The sequence below is a fragment of the Anopheles cruzii genome, chromosome 2 (assembly GCF_943734635.1).
Source record: "Anopheles cruzii chromosome 2, idAnoCruzAS_RS32_06, whole genome shotgun sequence".
NCBI lineage: Eukaryota > Metazoa > Arthropoda > Insecta > Diptera > Culicidae > Anopheles > Anopheles cruzii.
Window position 1 is genome coordinate 11244345 of NC_069144.1, and position 13664 is coordinate 11258008.

Here is a 13664-nt window from a genome sequence, read left to right on the forward strand (position 1 = left end):
GGATGCGAAACATAATCGATCCGCAGCGGTCGCTGCGATTGCTCCGGATCGTGCTCGGCAAAAAAAACAACTTACGGTTTGGTCAGATATTCTTTGCCCGTAAATGATGTACTCGTGACCGCCACCGTCCGGCGGCAGTCGGGCACGTTTGCGGATGGAAACGTTCGCCAGGCCACCGCCTTGCAGTGGTAACCAACCTTCCGTGCTCTCATCTCTGGCCATAACTTGTGCGCGTACTCTAACTAAGAAATCACTGGAAAAGCAAAGCAGAGAGATAGATTTTGTTACTACATACACCATATATATGACCCAATGGTTGCAGCAGGTCAGTAGCAGGTCAAGAGTTGGCCCAACCCCCCCTCGTCCCTCAATAAAACATAATGAGAAGTAAACAGAGTGCGCCAACGGAGTGCCCCCTCCCGCCTCGCTCTCCTTCCTCGCGGTCCTTAAACTCGGGCTTTGCTAATGCATTTATGCGCTCCCGCTACGCCCTTCGGTGTCCTTCGCAGCCCCTCTTCCACCATTGTGCCCAAGTCCAACTGTGCTCGGCAGGGGGAGGCGCCAAAGTGGGGCGGCGCACACAAACGAAGGGTGAAAACATCTCATCTCACAGCTACCACATTGCGCTTGCCACCCGCGCGGTGACTGCCTAACCCTAACATCATCGGCCGACGAGGCCGAAAAGAGAAGCCGCAAAAACATTCCGAAAATAATCCCATTCATTCTTTTTCTTTAATTTTCATTGATATGCAGCAGGCCGTGGTTCGCGCTCGCTCGCGCGCCGTTCGCCTTTCATCTCGCGTGTGCCCGCGTTCTCTCTCGAAATCGAACAAGGAGATGGGCTGGGCGTAGTGGTGGTGGTGCACGTGTGCGCGTTGGGTGTGTGCACCCCGCACACAGTGGGCTTGGGCAAACACAGTTTCTCATTCAACGAGCGCGCCGCGCGCGCATGGCATTCGAAAAAAGGTTCGGTTTCAGACAAATTCGCCATCATCCACTTTGTGTCCCCGTCCGCCCATCGTGGGGCGGGTGTGAATGGATGACCCAGAAGCATAAAGAAGAGAGCGGGGCCACAGAACACACTCTTTTCCCCACCACTCGCTCGATGTCGCTTGTGTTCTCTCTAACACACTCTCTTTCTCACATGCACTATGGCTCTATTGCTCTATTGCTCTCTATGCTCCCCTATTATTGTTGGTGAATGATAGTTGGGCTTTCAATACTCATTCATTTAACGCATAACACGCACCTCCGGGCGGCTCACTTCATACACACTATTGCTTATGGGCTCCTACTGCAAATCATAGCAAACTAGATGATTCCGTTTATTCTTTACCCAAGAAGGGTCACAAAAATGCGCGGTCTCCACATTGAAGAAATAGAGCAAAGGAAAGGAGAAAGAGAGCGTGAAGTTCCGGCCGAAAAAGGAGCGAATGCTGAAGGGAAAATAGCGAACCATCCCGAACATCCCCGTTTGCTCTGACAGGAAGGAGGATATACGAGGGGCGATCAAAAAGTTTTGCGAAACTCTTAGGTTGGGTTGCTACACATGGTACTGACTTATGGTAAAAAGTTCAGCCATTTTGAGTAATCGGTCAAATTTGACAGCTGTTTTACTGTGCATGTGTTATCGGCAAAGGATGTTTATCAAATTTTGTGTGAAAAACGAAATTAAGAGCTCGGACGCAATCGAAATGTTGACTGTGGCTTCTGGTGAAACTATTAAGACCAAAAGCAGCGCTTATCGGTGGTTCAAAATGTTTTCAAAGGGCCGAGAAGATGTGAACGTCACAAAGCCAAGTTTGGTCGAATGTGAACGAATGAAGTTTTCTTCGACTGTAGGGTCGTGGTGCATCATCAGTTATTGCCAAAAGATAGAACAGTCAATAACGAAGACGCTTCGATACGATTTAGCAGATAAAGACGGCATCACCGATAAGCCAAATCTTGTCCAAGCAAAACAGTTATCAAAAATTGACCGATTACTCAAAATGGCCGAACTTTTTACCATAAGTCACTGACATGTGTACCAACCTAACGCCACAAAAAATGTCAAAAATCGGATGTACGTAGCCCGTGGAAATTCAAATGTTGCTAAAATTTTTTAACACACCTCACACCTAACACACACCACATCCCTTTGAAAGGCGTTCGAAGGAGATACACAGGCCGATAGAGCAGCATGAACGGAGCCAACAAACCCCTTTTTGGCGATCGAAAACCCCAGCAGAGCCAGTGGATGCTGCATTTCGGGGGCCACTTCTCGGTAACGATGTGGGAAAACGTCACCAGCGAACCCGACTGTGTGTGTCCCCAGTGAGTTGTGTTGCTCTTTACGCAATTTCTCGCGGCCCAACACCAGCCCCAGCCCCAGCCCCAGCGTTAAACAACTCGTAACGCGCGCCGCATAGCACACTCTGTACGCAAGAGCTGTACGCGCGTCGAGCGATCCGGATAAGCGAATGAGGAAGGCTTCTCGCACCCCACAAACCAGTCTTCGGTGGGTGGAGGGGCCGGTTGTGCGCGAAATATGGACCGCGTAGGTCGTACCGACGGACGATGGTATCTCTCTGCCGCCGACCAAGGATCGCGCGACGCACACGTTCATTCACAAAAATGTGTGACCACGGCCGCGTCGCGTCGACGGCCACGCATCAGCGGCAAGGCAAGGCAAGGCAACGTGTGTCTTCGTCGCCCCCCCCCCCCCCCCCCCCCGGGTGGGGCCGCCGGATCGGCGGAACGGCGGAAGACACGAATGAGATATTATTAATTATCAGCATTTCCTGTCCAGTTCCGTACGACTGACATTTGCGCGTTTCTCTGCCGAATCGCTCTGTCCTCTGCCGCCCTGGTTTGCGGCTGTGAAATTCGTTCACAACAATCGATTCACCGGGTGTGGTGTCCCTCGCAGCCCAAGCCCTATTGCAACGGAACACACATCGCCCCACTCGGGAGTTATATTTAAATTTGATATTTACTTTGTTTGCTCTTCTGCAGCGTCAGAAAGATCAATTGATGAGCAAACTATAAGCAGTCGGTGGCCTAAGAAAGTGTTCTAAATTAGTCTCACTGCTCAGGGCGAGCAGGACTCGTTGCGGGCCACGACGTACGCCATGCGGAAAGCATATTTTTATATGCTCCCACCCTCGGATGCACTCGGGATGGCTCGGGATCCTGGATGGATCCTGAGCGAAATTCCAACACCTTACGTGACTTACTCCTTACTGACCTTCTACTCTAATGTGAGCTTCGAAAGAGGTTTCTAAGCCAGTGCCACTGCACTGGCCGGAAGTGGTACCGGGGGGTTTCATTTAACTTAAATGAATATTGGGTCGCGTTGGGAGCCAAATTAAAATTCACGTTCCCTGAAACGATATTTCTCCCCACCAGCGCGCGTGTGCTTTGTTGTGTGCACTGTTTTGCTCTGAAATGGGGTAAAAAGTCATGCGCACTTAATGGCGCAAACAGAGCCTTCCAAACGCATTCATTCGGCAATCGCAGTTGGCTGGCTGGCTGGCTAGAGATTATGCCATAGGCGCGATCGAAGCAGCCCATGGCTTGCTCACTTTCTCACGAACCCCCAACGGGGTGGCACAAAGCAACAAACCATTGCTCAAATCACACGACTGGCTGGCGACCGGAGAGGGAACATATGCAACCCGGACCACACACCACCGAACCATCAACCACATTTTTCTCAATGAAATCCAGCGACATTTGCCTTTGCTCATTCATAAAAAACAGTGGCACGCACACTACCACACGATGGTCTCCACATCTCGTAGCGGCGAGAACCGTGAGCGAAACCGTGCGTTCTCACCGCATCTATCTCATCACTCTCTCTCTCTCGCACGCTTTCTCTCCCGCGACATTCCGCGTTCGCTGGGGGAGGCGCCACCAAAAGCTGCTGAAGAGGTCCTTGCAAAAAGGGCCAAGAAAGTCCCTCATTGGCAATTGGCAAGGAAAAGAGAATGAGTGAGAGAGAGAGAGAGAGAGAGAGAGAGAGAGAGAGAGAGAGAGAGGATAGGCTCTCTCGTGCCCCAAAAAGCGCAAATGATTCGCGTAGATAGGCTCAGGATCAAGGATAGAACCTATGGGGCACGGGTCTAGAATGAAAAGTGTGCCATGGTGTCGGTGTGTGTGTGTGTCAGGACTCGCGACCGCCCAGCGCAGGCTTATGGCAGGACGACACATACACCGCGGCGCGGCACTGAAGGCCGCCGAATAAGGACACCAAGTGACACGGTAGTGTTGAAATGTGACCACCATACAACACTTGTTTGTGTCTGTGTGTGCGGAATTCACACGCGTGGATAAATCCACCAAACAAGGAAAACGATGAATGATTTTTTGATTCTCTCCTTGCGCCACCACAATCTCGCTCTCTCTCTCTCTCTCTCTCTCTATCCTCTGACACAAGGTCCGCACTGTCTGTGTGCCCAAACAACGTGGGCCCAATGCCTCCCCCAGGAGCTCCTTCCGAAATGGGAAACAACAGCATTGGACCTTCGAATGGCCTCTTTCCCGACCCCGTTCTCGAGAGAACCGAAAAGGGCCCTACATCGCTTCGTGAAGTCATGTTTGTGGGATTGACTCTGAAACAACGAAGATGTCCTGAAGATGCTGTCGAACTTGCCTTGTGTCTATTAGGACAAAAATTGGAGAGAGAGAGCGAGAGGACGAGCGAAAAAAAACAGGAAAAGCGTACAGAGAGATGCGTATAGAAGTGTATAGAAGGGCGTGAGAGTATCTCGATACACTCCCCAAGAAAAACGGCCGAGGAGAGGACACACAACGTCACCTAAAATACTCCCGGGGGGGGAGCTGTTAACGAAACTTGACGCGGGTTTTGGGGTAGAGTTATGTTTTTGTGACCGAAAACCCATATTTTCGTCGCTCGGGGTTTGCTCTACTTACTCTTCATATGCCTCGGTCATGGTTAGAAATCTCGAATATACTAATATTTTGCGGTCGCAGCACTGTTTTCACCATTTTTGTAGCTGTACATGGGCTCCAACCGAGCGAGCGATTCCACTGGGGCGGCGGCGATGTGTGCGGTCACGGCGCGCGGTGGTGCTGTTGCTTCCGAAATCGAGCCTGCCGGATTCCTTTTGGCCGTCTGTGTGTCTGCTTTTCGGGTCAGGAAGTCACCTGTTCCCCTTACGTGCGCTTGATTTCGACGGTTTATCTTGGCCAACGCTTTGTGAAGAATCCGCTCCACTAGACCGAAATCACATCACCAGAGTCTGGTCGCCACGCAAAGATCATCAATTATTGCGGTCACCGAGCTGGATGTGCGATCCTTGTTATTGGATACTCGTTTGGCCACGCACTCTCGCACACACACACACACACACGCACAAAATATGTAACCGAACGAACCGACGTTCCAGGCCAGCACCAATTTGCGCGATCCGTGTTTCACAATTTTCACACGGGCTTTTTCAGATTATTAACACATCGCTACCACGGGGAGGGGGGGCTGCAAAAAGAGAAAAACGCAAAAATGAGATACATTTTTTCAACGGAGCCTTTCTATCTTCGCCTCGCTAGCAATGCTTATCATTTGCTGCCGACACTACAGCAACCCACAGCAGAATACACAGGAGTCAACCGGGAGGACACTCTGGGTCACACACACCCAAAACCTGTTTGCAGGAACATGTGTTTCGGACCCCAAGCCTCCAGAGTAATATGATTTATTTCACAGCCCGTTCCGGGGTCCGCCGATAGACAGAAGCGCGTAGAAAATCCGTAATCCTAGGCCCAGGCGACCCAGCAGGCGCTGAAGGCTGAAAGGTGAGCACATTTTTATGACCTTTTCAGCACCGAACGAAAGATCAAGCTTCATTCACCAACCACACTCGGGGCGTCCGATAATTTTCGCTTTTTTTATTGACCTTTGCATTCAACACCCGCATGTTATTTTTTACATGCATTACACGCATTTTCGATACGAAACTCTGCGAACTGTACGGGAGCTACACACTTTTCGGACGGCAGACCGGCCAATTTCGGGCCGCCCCATCCGAGGTGCCTTTTCTTGTACACGCCCGTCTTGGTCGCCCGGAATCGCCAGGTTGTGCGACACGGCGGGGCGCGGTGACCAAACGGCCAAACTTACTGGCGACTCCCGGAAGCTTCCGGCACTGAATCAGAACGTGATCACAGCACGGCACACTGCTGCTGGAAGAAGCCCCCGAAAACCACAGCGCACATTCGCAGCAGGAGAAGAACCCGGAGCAGCAGAACAACGACACCGCGACGACCGACCGATGGAACGCTTTTTTCCCGCAGCTCGTTTGTTGCACTGGCTGCGCTGCCCAGCGATGCTACCCTTTTTTGCTAGGCTTGCTCGGATCACGAGAGATTCAACGCCGTTCTCAGCAGCAGCATCTCCGAATGAGAACGGAGGAGATGAGCGGAACCCTGGTTGGTTACCGTGGGAAACCGAAAACTTCCGAAAGGATTGGCTCCAACTAACAGCGGAGGTATCGGAGGTACTTGCACCGTAAAAAATTGCACCTTCATTTCACGCCTTCCAATTCGAGCTGGCGATTATGGTGCGGCAAGGAATGGTATCATTTTATCACAACAGTTGCAGTAAGCTCCGCATATTTTCTGCTCTCGCTTGCTGTTCGCGCATGCGCGCCCTCTCGCGGCTCACTCTCTCCACCATCTCAGATCACCATCATTCTCACGCACACTCACACACAGTGGACCATCCTGGGGAACATTGCACCGCGCGCACACGATTGTCCTTTTTCCGGAGGCAACACATCCTGACGACCACCACCACCAGCGGTTCTGTGTGTGTACTCGGGCAGCGATATAGAAACAGAGTTTCTCGCTAGTTTCTCATTCATTCATTCCACCAGCACACTCGCGTTTTGGGCAAAAGCAGAAAAAAGTAAACAACGTCCAGAAGAGCTGCACGCCAACCTAACCTCACTCGGTTCGATCTAGCAATTGCTGTGTGCTCGTAATGCCTAGCGGAGCACTCCCGATTCCTGATTGCTTTCTCTACGGCCGAGGACGATACACTTTACCGTGAATTGGCTTCTGCAAACCCTTCTGCGTAATGTGGAAATCAACACGGAATCTGTGCGTAAACGAATACCTTAATAAAAAAAATGTATGTATGGATTTGTGTGTTGCGTTTTGTGCTGCGTTGCAAACCTGACTTTTGAACCTGACCTTTCGTTACCGAAACTGACCAAGCGCCGAACAGGACAGCATGACGCTAGAGCGAGATGGTCGAACTTGATGGTTTTTTTTTCATTTTTCTGTTTTTCTGACAGTCTAAAAAGAGCCATCTATTGAGAAAAAGTGAAATCAATGTTCCACATTGATTTTTGAATTTTCTTTATGCTGTGAAATATTTCGTTCTGTCCGTTGTGGAAGACTTTGGTTCGGTCCGATTTCAATCATTTACGATTTGCGGCTGTACAATGTATTTAATCGCTCGGTATCACTCTTACAATTCGAAAGTGACATTTCAGTGCGTGTGTGTGTGTCGTATTACAATTTACAATTGTCAAACTCACTCGGCCCACGAATAATTACCTAAGATTACCACTTGCGCGCGCGTAGCAGTTAATGGAAAGCAGCTATACGTAACTACTGAAAACAAAAGTAACATGCTCGGAGCCCCATCCTGGAGCAAGAATGCCCTACAATCGGAACTAAAATGGTGCCGCAGCTAACAAATAGAATCGGGGATAGGATAAAAATACTTTGCATCACACATTGTTGTTAAACAGGGTCAGGGGTCGTGAAACGGGATCCAAAGCTAGTGCCCGCTACGTGGCAATACTGTGCCATAGGACAGAGGGAAACGGGGAACGATACTGAATGAAATCTGTACTATTTGGCCAACGAAGCGTCAGACGAGATGCTTCCGAAATACGCACGGACACGCACGCACTATTTATCCGGCTGCGAGTGACCGCTCGGTGAATTCGATTGATCGTCGAGCAGAAAGCTGCCGGCCAACTGCTGCTGCCGAGTCGGCGTCTGGGAAGCCGAGTTCGACGAGAGCTCCGAGTCGGAATCGGTCATGGCACCGGCCCCGTTGCCGCGGAAGCCACTGCCCGAGCGCATGTGCTCCTGCCCGAGCAGCGGTTGGAAAACATCGATCGGCGGGTACACGTGGTGGCGTCGTTGGCTGCCTCCCGCCGTTCCCGCGTAGTAATGCTCGTCATTGTCCGTGCTCCGGATGCTGCCCGAGGTGGGGGTATTGGAAGCGGACCGACGGTACGAGCCGCCACCACCACCGCTCGTCGCCAACATGTCGGACGGCGGAGACCAGGTGGTGGAGTAGAGCGGTGACGCAAAGCAGTAGCTTCCGGCACGGTAGCCATTGCCGTAGTTATCGTAGCTCGGCAGATAGCTGTCCGTTTGCCGTGGGTTGTAGTAGGGCGAGGTGGCCGCAAAGCCATTGCCGCCGCCGCCACTACCACCACCGCTGCCCCCATGTGACGGTGTCGGGGGCTGCCGGTAGCTGTAACTGGGGGCGTACGGCGTCATCGCACCCCAGATGCAGTTGGCGGCCGTCTGCGAACCGGTGACGATGTCCGTGTAGATACCCCGATGATTCTCGTACGGCGTTCCCGGATGATACGTGTCGCTCCACTTGGCCTGCGATGGCGTGAAATCACCTTTAATGTAAAGCTGTAACGTGGTTTTGTTAATGAATGAATGTCCACCCAATGGTACTGTCTGCACGCGCCCGCCCATACCTGAATTGGCCTCCGGAAACCCTTGCTCAGGTGGCGCGGGATGCCCAGGGGATAGCTGTGGCTAAAGCCTACCTCCGGGCTCAGTAGGTAGTCGTGGAAGCGGCACGGAAAGAACTCGATGTTTTTGTAGTTTTCGAAAATAGTTTCCTACCATTGAAACGGAAAAGGACATGGTTACGCCAAGAGCATACACACCGAGAGTGCAGGACCTTACCGTAAGCTTCTTCTTTTTCTTGTAGCTGGCCCAGTTCTGTGCTTCGAGAATGAGCTTTCCGCCCGGGCGCAAGTGGTTGAACATGCGCTTGAAGGCGATTTTCAAGCCCGCGTCACCGTAGTTCAGATGGATCCACTTCGTGACCGAAAGGCACAGGATCAGATCGTACTGCTGCGTGTCGTAGTTGATCAGCGATTCTTCCTTCACGACGTAGTTCATCTGTGCGGAAGGGGGGAACACACATTTGTGTGAACAACAAGCCGGAAACTAACAAGCAAGAAAAACGGCGCTCGCTTACCATCTTGAATCGAACGTTGTGCGGGAATTTGTGTTCCGGCCTTCCGATGTCCATCTGGTGCTCCTTGCCGCTGAGATTGCCCATCGTCAGGGGAAACGAGATGGGAAAGTACTGCGAGTGGTCGGCTCCCTTCCCCCGGCCACCACAGTGCCCACCGTGGTGGCCATGTCGGAGAGCGCGACCTGGCCTTGCCGAGAACTGTTTTCGACGTCGCTTTTGCTTTAGCCTTTGCAACCGTTGTGCGAGCCTTTGTTTATACGATTGTTTGTGCTCTTGCGGTTCCGGCGAACCTTCCCGCTGGTCGACGTGCTCCTGAGGTTGCCTCCGTGCGCCGTTATCCTGTGGTTCTGCTGTGGCGCTGCCACAGTCCACGGCGGTTGCGATCGGCAAAGTGTCGATATCGCTTGCTGCCGCTGCTCCGTCCAGCAAATGACTAGCCGCCCCATCGGGCAAAGGGGCCGTGCCGGGTGCTACTGGTGTCGTCGTGCTTTCCGAGGTTTGCTGCTGCTGCTCTGATGCTGCCTCCTCCACCTTCTGCCCGCTGGTCACGTGTGTTTTGGGTTGCTCTTTAACTTCCGCAGCTTGCAGCAGCAGCGTTCCCGATGTGACCGTAGCGCTCCGTCGACCGCTCGATACCTTTCGCGGCACTCGAACATAGTTGGCCAAGTTTTTGCGTGCCTTCGCAATCAGCTTACCGTCTACGTCGATTCCGGTGGCCGATTTCGTGTGCAGCATCTTGGCCACAGCGATCGTCATCAGGCCCACGTTGCAACCAATGTCCAGCACGTCCTTGTCCCGGAAGAGGTACGGATTGCGCAGAAACACCTTTAGCCGTACGTCGATGAACTCGTTCAAACTGTGGTATCCATAGTAACGATCATAGTTACCATAGTGATATCGGTTCGAGAGGGCCAAGTCCGTCAGCGAGCGCGCACTGATCGCAGCGCCAGGAGCAGAAATATCCATCTTTTCCTGTTCCGTGGCCGGCAAACTCTGCGACTGCAAATCCTGCTTTGTGCCGTCTCCGACGCTGCTGCGCTGCGCCTCCAACGAATGGGCGTCGCTCTGCGGCCGGATTACGCCACCGGTCGCCACCGTTTCGTCGGAGTGGCTCACAACAGAGGCTTCGACGCGATTGTCCGATTGTTGACGCAAATGCTCTTGTCCCGCACCGCCGTCTTCCCGGCGTTCAGTCGCCCCCGGAACAGGCTCCTCTCCCAGTGCCGACGGCGGGCAGTGCTGTTCGTCGGCATTCGAGGCAGAAGAATAGGTTCGTGTGCGGTTTCTCCCAGCGCCGCCGGCCGCTCCACTGCCCCCGGCATTCGCTGGCCAGTGCACACGCTTCCAGCCACCCGGCTGCGGTATGACCGGGCTGACTATCTTGTCCATCGAGTCCATTCGACGCACCTTGTTCTTCGTACTGTTTGTGCTCTCGCTCGTGCGCCGCTTGCGGCCACCGGCCGCTTCCAGATCGAGCTTCAGGTTACGCATCGCCTTCTCACGCTCACGTTCCGACGTCAGCTCGCTTTGCGTGGTTCCAGTTGGCCCCAGGTTGCCACTAACGGGCCCAACGCTCGACCCAGACGCCCCACCACCACCACCACCAACGATCGCACCACCTCCATTGGGACCGACGGTGGCCACCGTCCCGCTGCTTGTCAGGAGCAAATGCGTCCCTCCCGATTGCTGGTGCGTTTGTTGGTGCAGAAAGTGGTACTGCTGCTGCAAGGAGGACGGGCACGATGCCGATGTGACTTCGGCGAACTTTTGACCGATTCCCGTGAACGATGCCTCCTCGGCAGTGGTTGCCTCTACTTCGCCACCACCACCACTACTGCCCGTACCGGTGCTGCCACCGGCCCCGCTAGCACTCGCACCGGTGGCACTCGCAAGCTCCGCACCGGGTGGAGGCAGCTGGTCGATCACCAGCAAGCTTCCGTCACCGGTCACGTTGCGTTGCTCCGCGGCGGTGCGTGACTTGCGCTTGCGCTTGTTACGCGGCCGCTGTTTTCGCTTCATCGGTGAGCACAGTTGCATCTCGTACTCCACCGAGTCGACCGGATCGAGCAGATGCAGCGGATCGTTGATGTTGGGCGGAATGATCACCTCGATCTTGGCCTTGTAGTGTGGTGGCGTCGGAATGGGCGAAGACTTTGGCGTGACCGCATTCTCCGACTCGTTCTGCAAACTGTTCAGGTTGAGCGGATCGGAAATGTTGCCACCGAGCAGAAACTTGGTCGGCGGGACGATGCAATCCTTGCGCGGGCGCTTGTCCGGCAAAAAGTACTTGGACACCGACTGGAGCCGCTTGTTGCGGAGCCCCATCGGGCTGAGGTTCTGCTGTTTCGAGTGTTTGCCTTTCTGCTGCTGCTGCTGTTGCTGCGGCTGCTGCTGCTGGGAAGAACTCGCTTTTGTCAGCTCCTGTCCCGGATAACCTTGTGACGCCACGGACGACGGCACCGTCTGCACTTGTGATGTTGAATGTTGCAACTGTTGGCCAGCCTGTGATGAGTAGGGATTTTGATGCTGTTGCTGCTGCTGCTGCTGGAACAGCCCCAATTCGGCGGCCGTTTTTTTGTGAAACGAATTGTCACCGGTTTGCTTCGCCACACCAGGATCTTCAGCGACGGTCCCATTGGACCCCATTGGCTCCGGGGGACCCACTGCGTCTTTTCTACCCTGCGCCGGGCCATCTTTTCCACCGCCGCCGCGACCACGGTACTTATTCGCCTTCCACTTTTGTTGCTTCTTTTGTTTCTTCCCCCCCGTGTGTTGTGGGGGCAGTTGTTGTTGTTGCTGCCTTTGCTGTTGCTTCTTCTGGCGACCGTGGCCACTACCACCAGCAAACCCTACGGCAAGTGTCAGTGTCGCGAGGGTGGAACCTTTCTGGGATCTTCCCATTGCGGGCCTCGCGGCGCGGTGAGCATTGCAGCGCCGGGTTTCCTCGCCTCTGTGTAGGGCACCCGCCGTCTCATCTTTCACAGTCGCTGCCAAATTACCGCCGCGGCCACCCTTGGCACCATCTGCCGTGGATTCATCATCCGCAGACGCTAACGTCGACGAGCTGCCTTCCATTAACGCCCGGTCGGTCGCTTCCAGCCGATTTACAGGTCCTCAAAGTCTGCACAATAAAATAGAAAGAAAAGGAAACGGTAGTAAAGAATCGAGGCGAAACAGGCGCAACGCTTTGGGATATTATTGTGCCACTCCGAAAACGCAAGATCTCCGGGTGTCCACGAAACGGAACATATGTTGATTCGAGTTCCGTTCCGACACCTCGCGTTGATCGCAGCAGAGCCATTTGGCAATTGGGCACATTTTAGGGAAAAGACCGTTTCCGTTTCGATCTTTGTCAAAGTGCTTGGCAAATGCTGAGTAATACTGGTGATCGGTCAACTAAACGTCCTCGAACAAAGTATGCTTTCCGTTAACAACACCACGTTTCCGTTTCCGTAAAATAACACCACGAAATGTCCAGCAAATCGCGGAAACAATGGATCACCCCGCATACTTTCCGCCATAACCGGTTCCTTACCCCTGACTCACACCAAATGCCAGATCCTTTTTATGTCGTTTTATGCGCACGGCCAGAGGCACGAAATTAGATGGCTCGCACAGGAATGCCCGCAAACTGTCGAAACAAAACACTCGCAAGCTGCGCGTTCAGTGTGTGTGTGTGTGTGTGTTACGCGTGCAATTGATGAGCGTGTCACATCGCGCGAATGATATAAATCCGCACGCCCCGCGAGACGAGGAAACGGTGGAGGAGAAAACAAAAAGGGTACGCCGGGAGTGAATGAAAAACAACAGAGCTGCTCTCGAAGCAACTCTCCCACGACGAACTGCGTCGCTCCACCCCTTTCGCTCGGTATCCTTTGTGTATCCGCGTGTCCGTGTTCTGCTATGATTTTCCCGGGCACCTTCCTGTCCTTTCGCGTTCAACGTACCCACTAAAACTGCACACAACCCAAGTCCGGGCGTAGTTTCAATCGGTTCGCAATTTCACAGCGGCGCACGCAGAGAAAATTAACATAATCAACAAATCGTTCACGGTATGTTGTGGACGATTTTGTCCTTTCGCGCACCCGACACAGAAACAACCTCTTGGCCTGGTGATTTTTTTACGAACTGATTCTCTGAATCTCTCAACATTAACTCTATCTTTTGACTTTAAAGCGCTCTGCACACTAAAGCCGGAAATTTCAGACCGACCAAATTTGGGACCCTCGCATCAAAACTCAATGGATCTTGAACGTGCAAATATAAACACAAATAATTTGTCAAAAAACAAAACAGTTCAAAATATTTCGCGCCGTCCACCACACCTCCAACTACACAAACCTTGACAAATGTGCGAACGTAGAGTTGTCTTTTTTTTCTAAATTTTGCTTCGACTGAGGAATTTGACGCC

The 13664-nt window shown here is 52.9% G+C and overlaps 2 protein-coding genes across 2 annotated transcripts in view; both read right to left on the reverse strand.

Moving 5' to 3' along the window:
• The window catches only part of LOC128267326 (sprouty-related, EVH1 domain-containing protein 2), a 9651-nt gene extending 4431 nt beyond the window's left edge, over positions 1–5220 (reverse strand). The window contains exons 1-2 of the mRNA XM_053004135.1: positions 4918–5220; positions 76–253 (exon numbers count right to left, since the gene is read on the reverse strand). Coding sequence (XP_052860095.1) covers positions 76–253; positions 4918–4937 — 198 coding nt within the window. The 5' untranslated portion in view covers positions 4938–5220. The remainder of the gene's footprint in view (positions 1–75; positions 254–4917) is intronic.
• Positions 5221–7453: 2233 nt separating this feature from the next.
• Positions 7454–12328, reverse strand: LOC128278416 (7SK snRNA methylphosphate capping enzyme bin3). Its single transcript, XM_053017145.1, has 4 exons — positions 9254–12328; positions 8956–9174; positions 8742–8888; positions 7454–8673 (listed from the first exon to the last, which is right to left on the reverse strand). Exons 1-4 carry the CDS (start codon positions 12326–12328, stop codon positions 7927–7929), a joined length of 4188 nt encoding a protein of 1395 aa, XP_052873105.1. The 3' UTR covers positions 7454–7926.
• Between the last annotated feature and the right edge of the window lie 1336 nt (positions 12329–13664).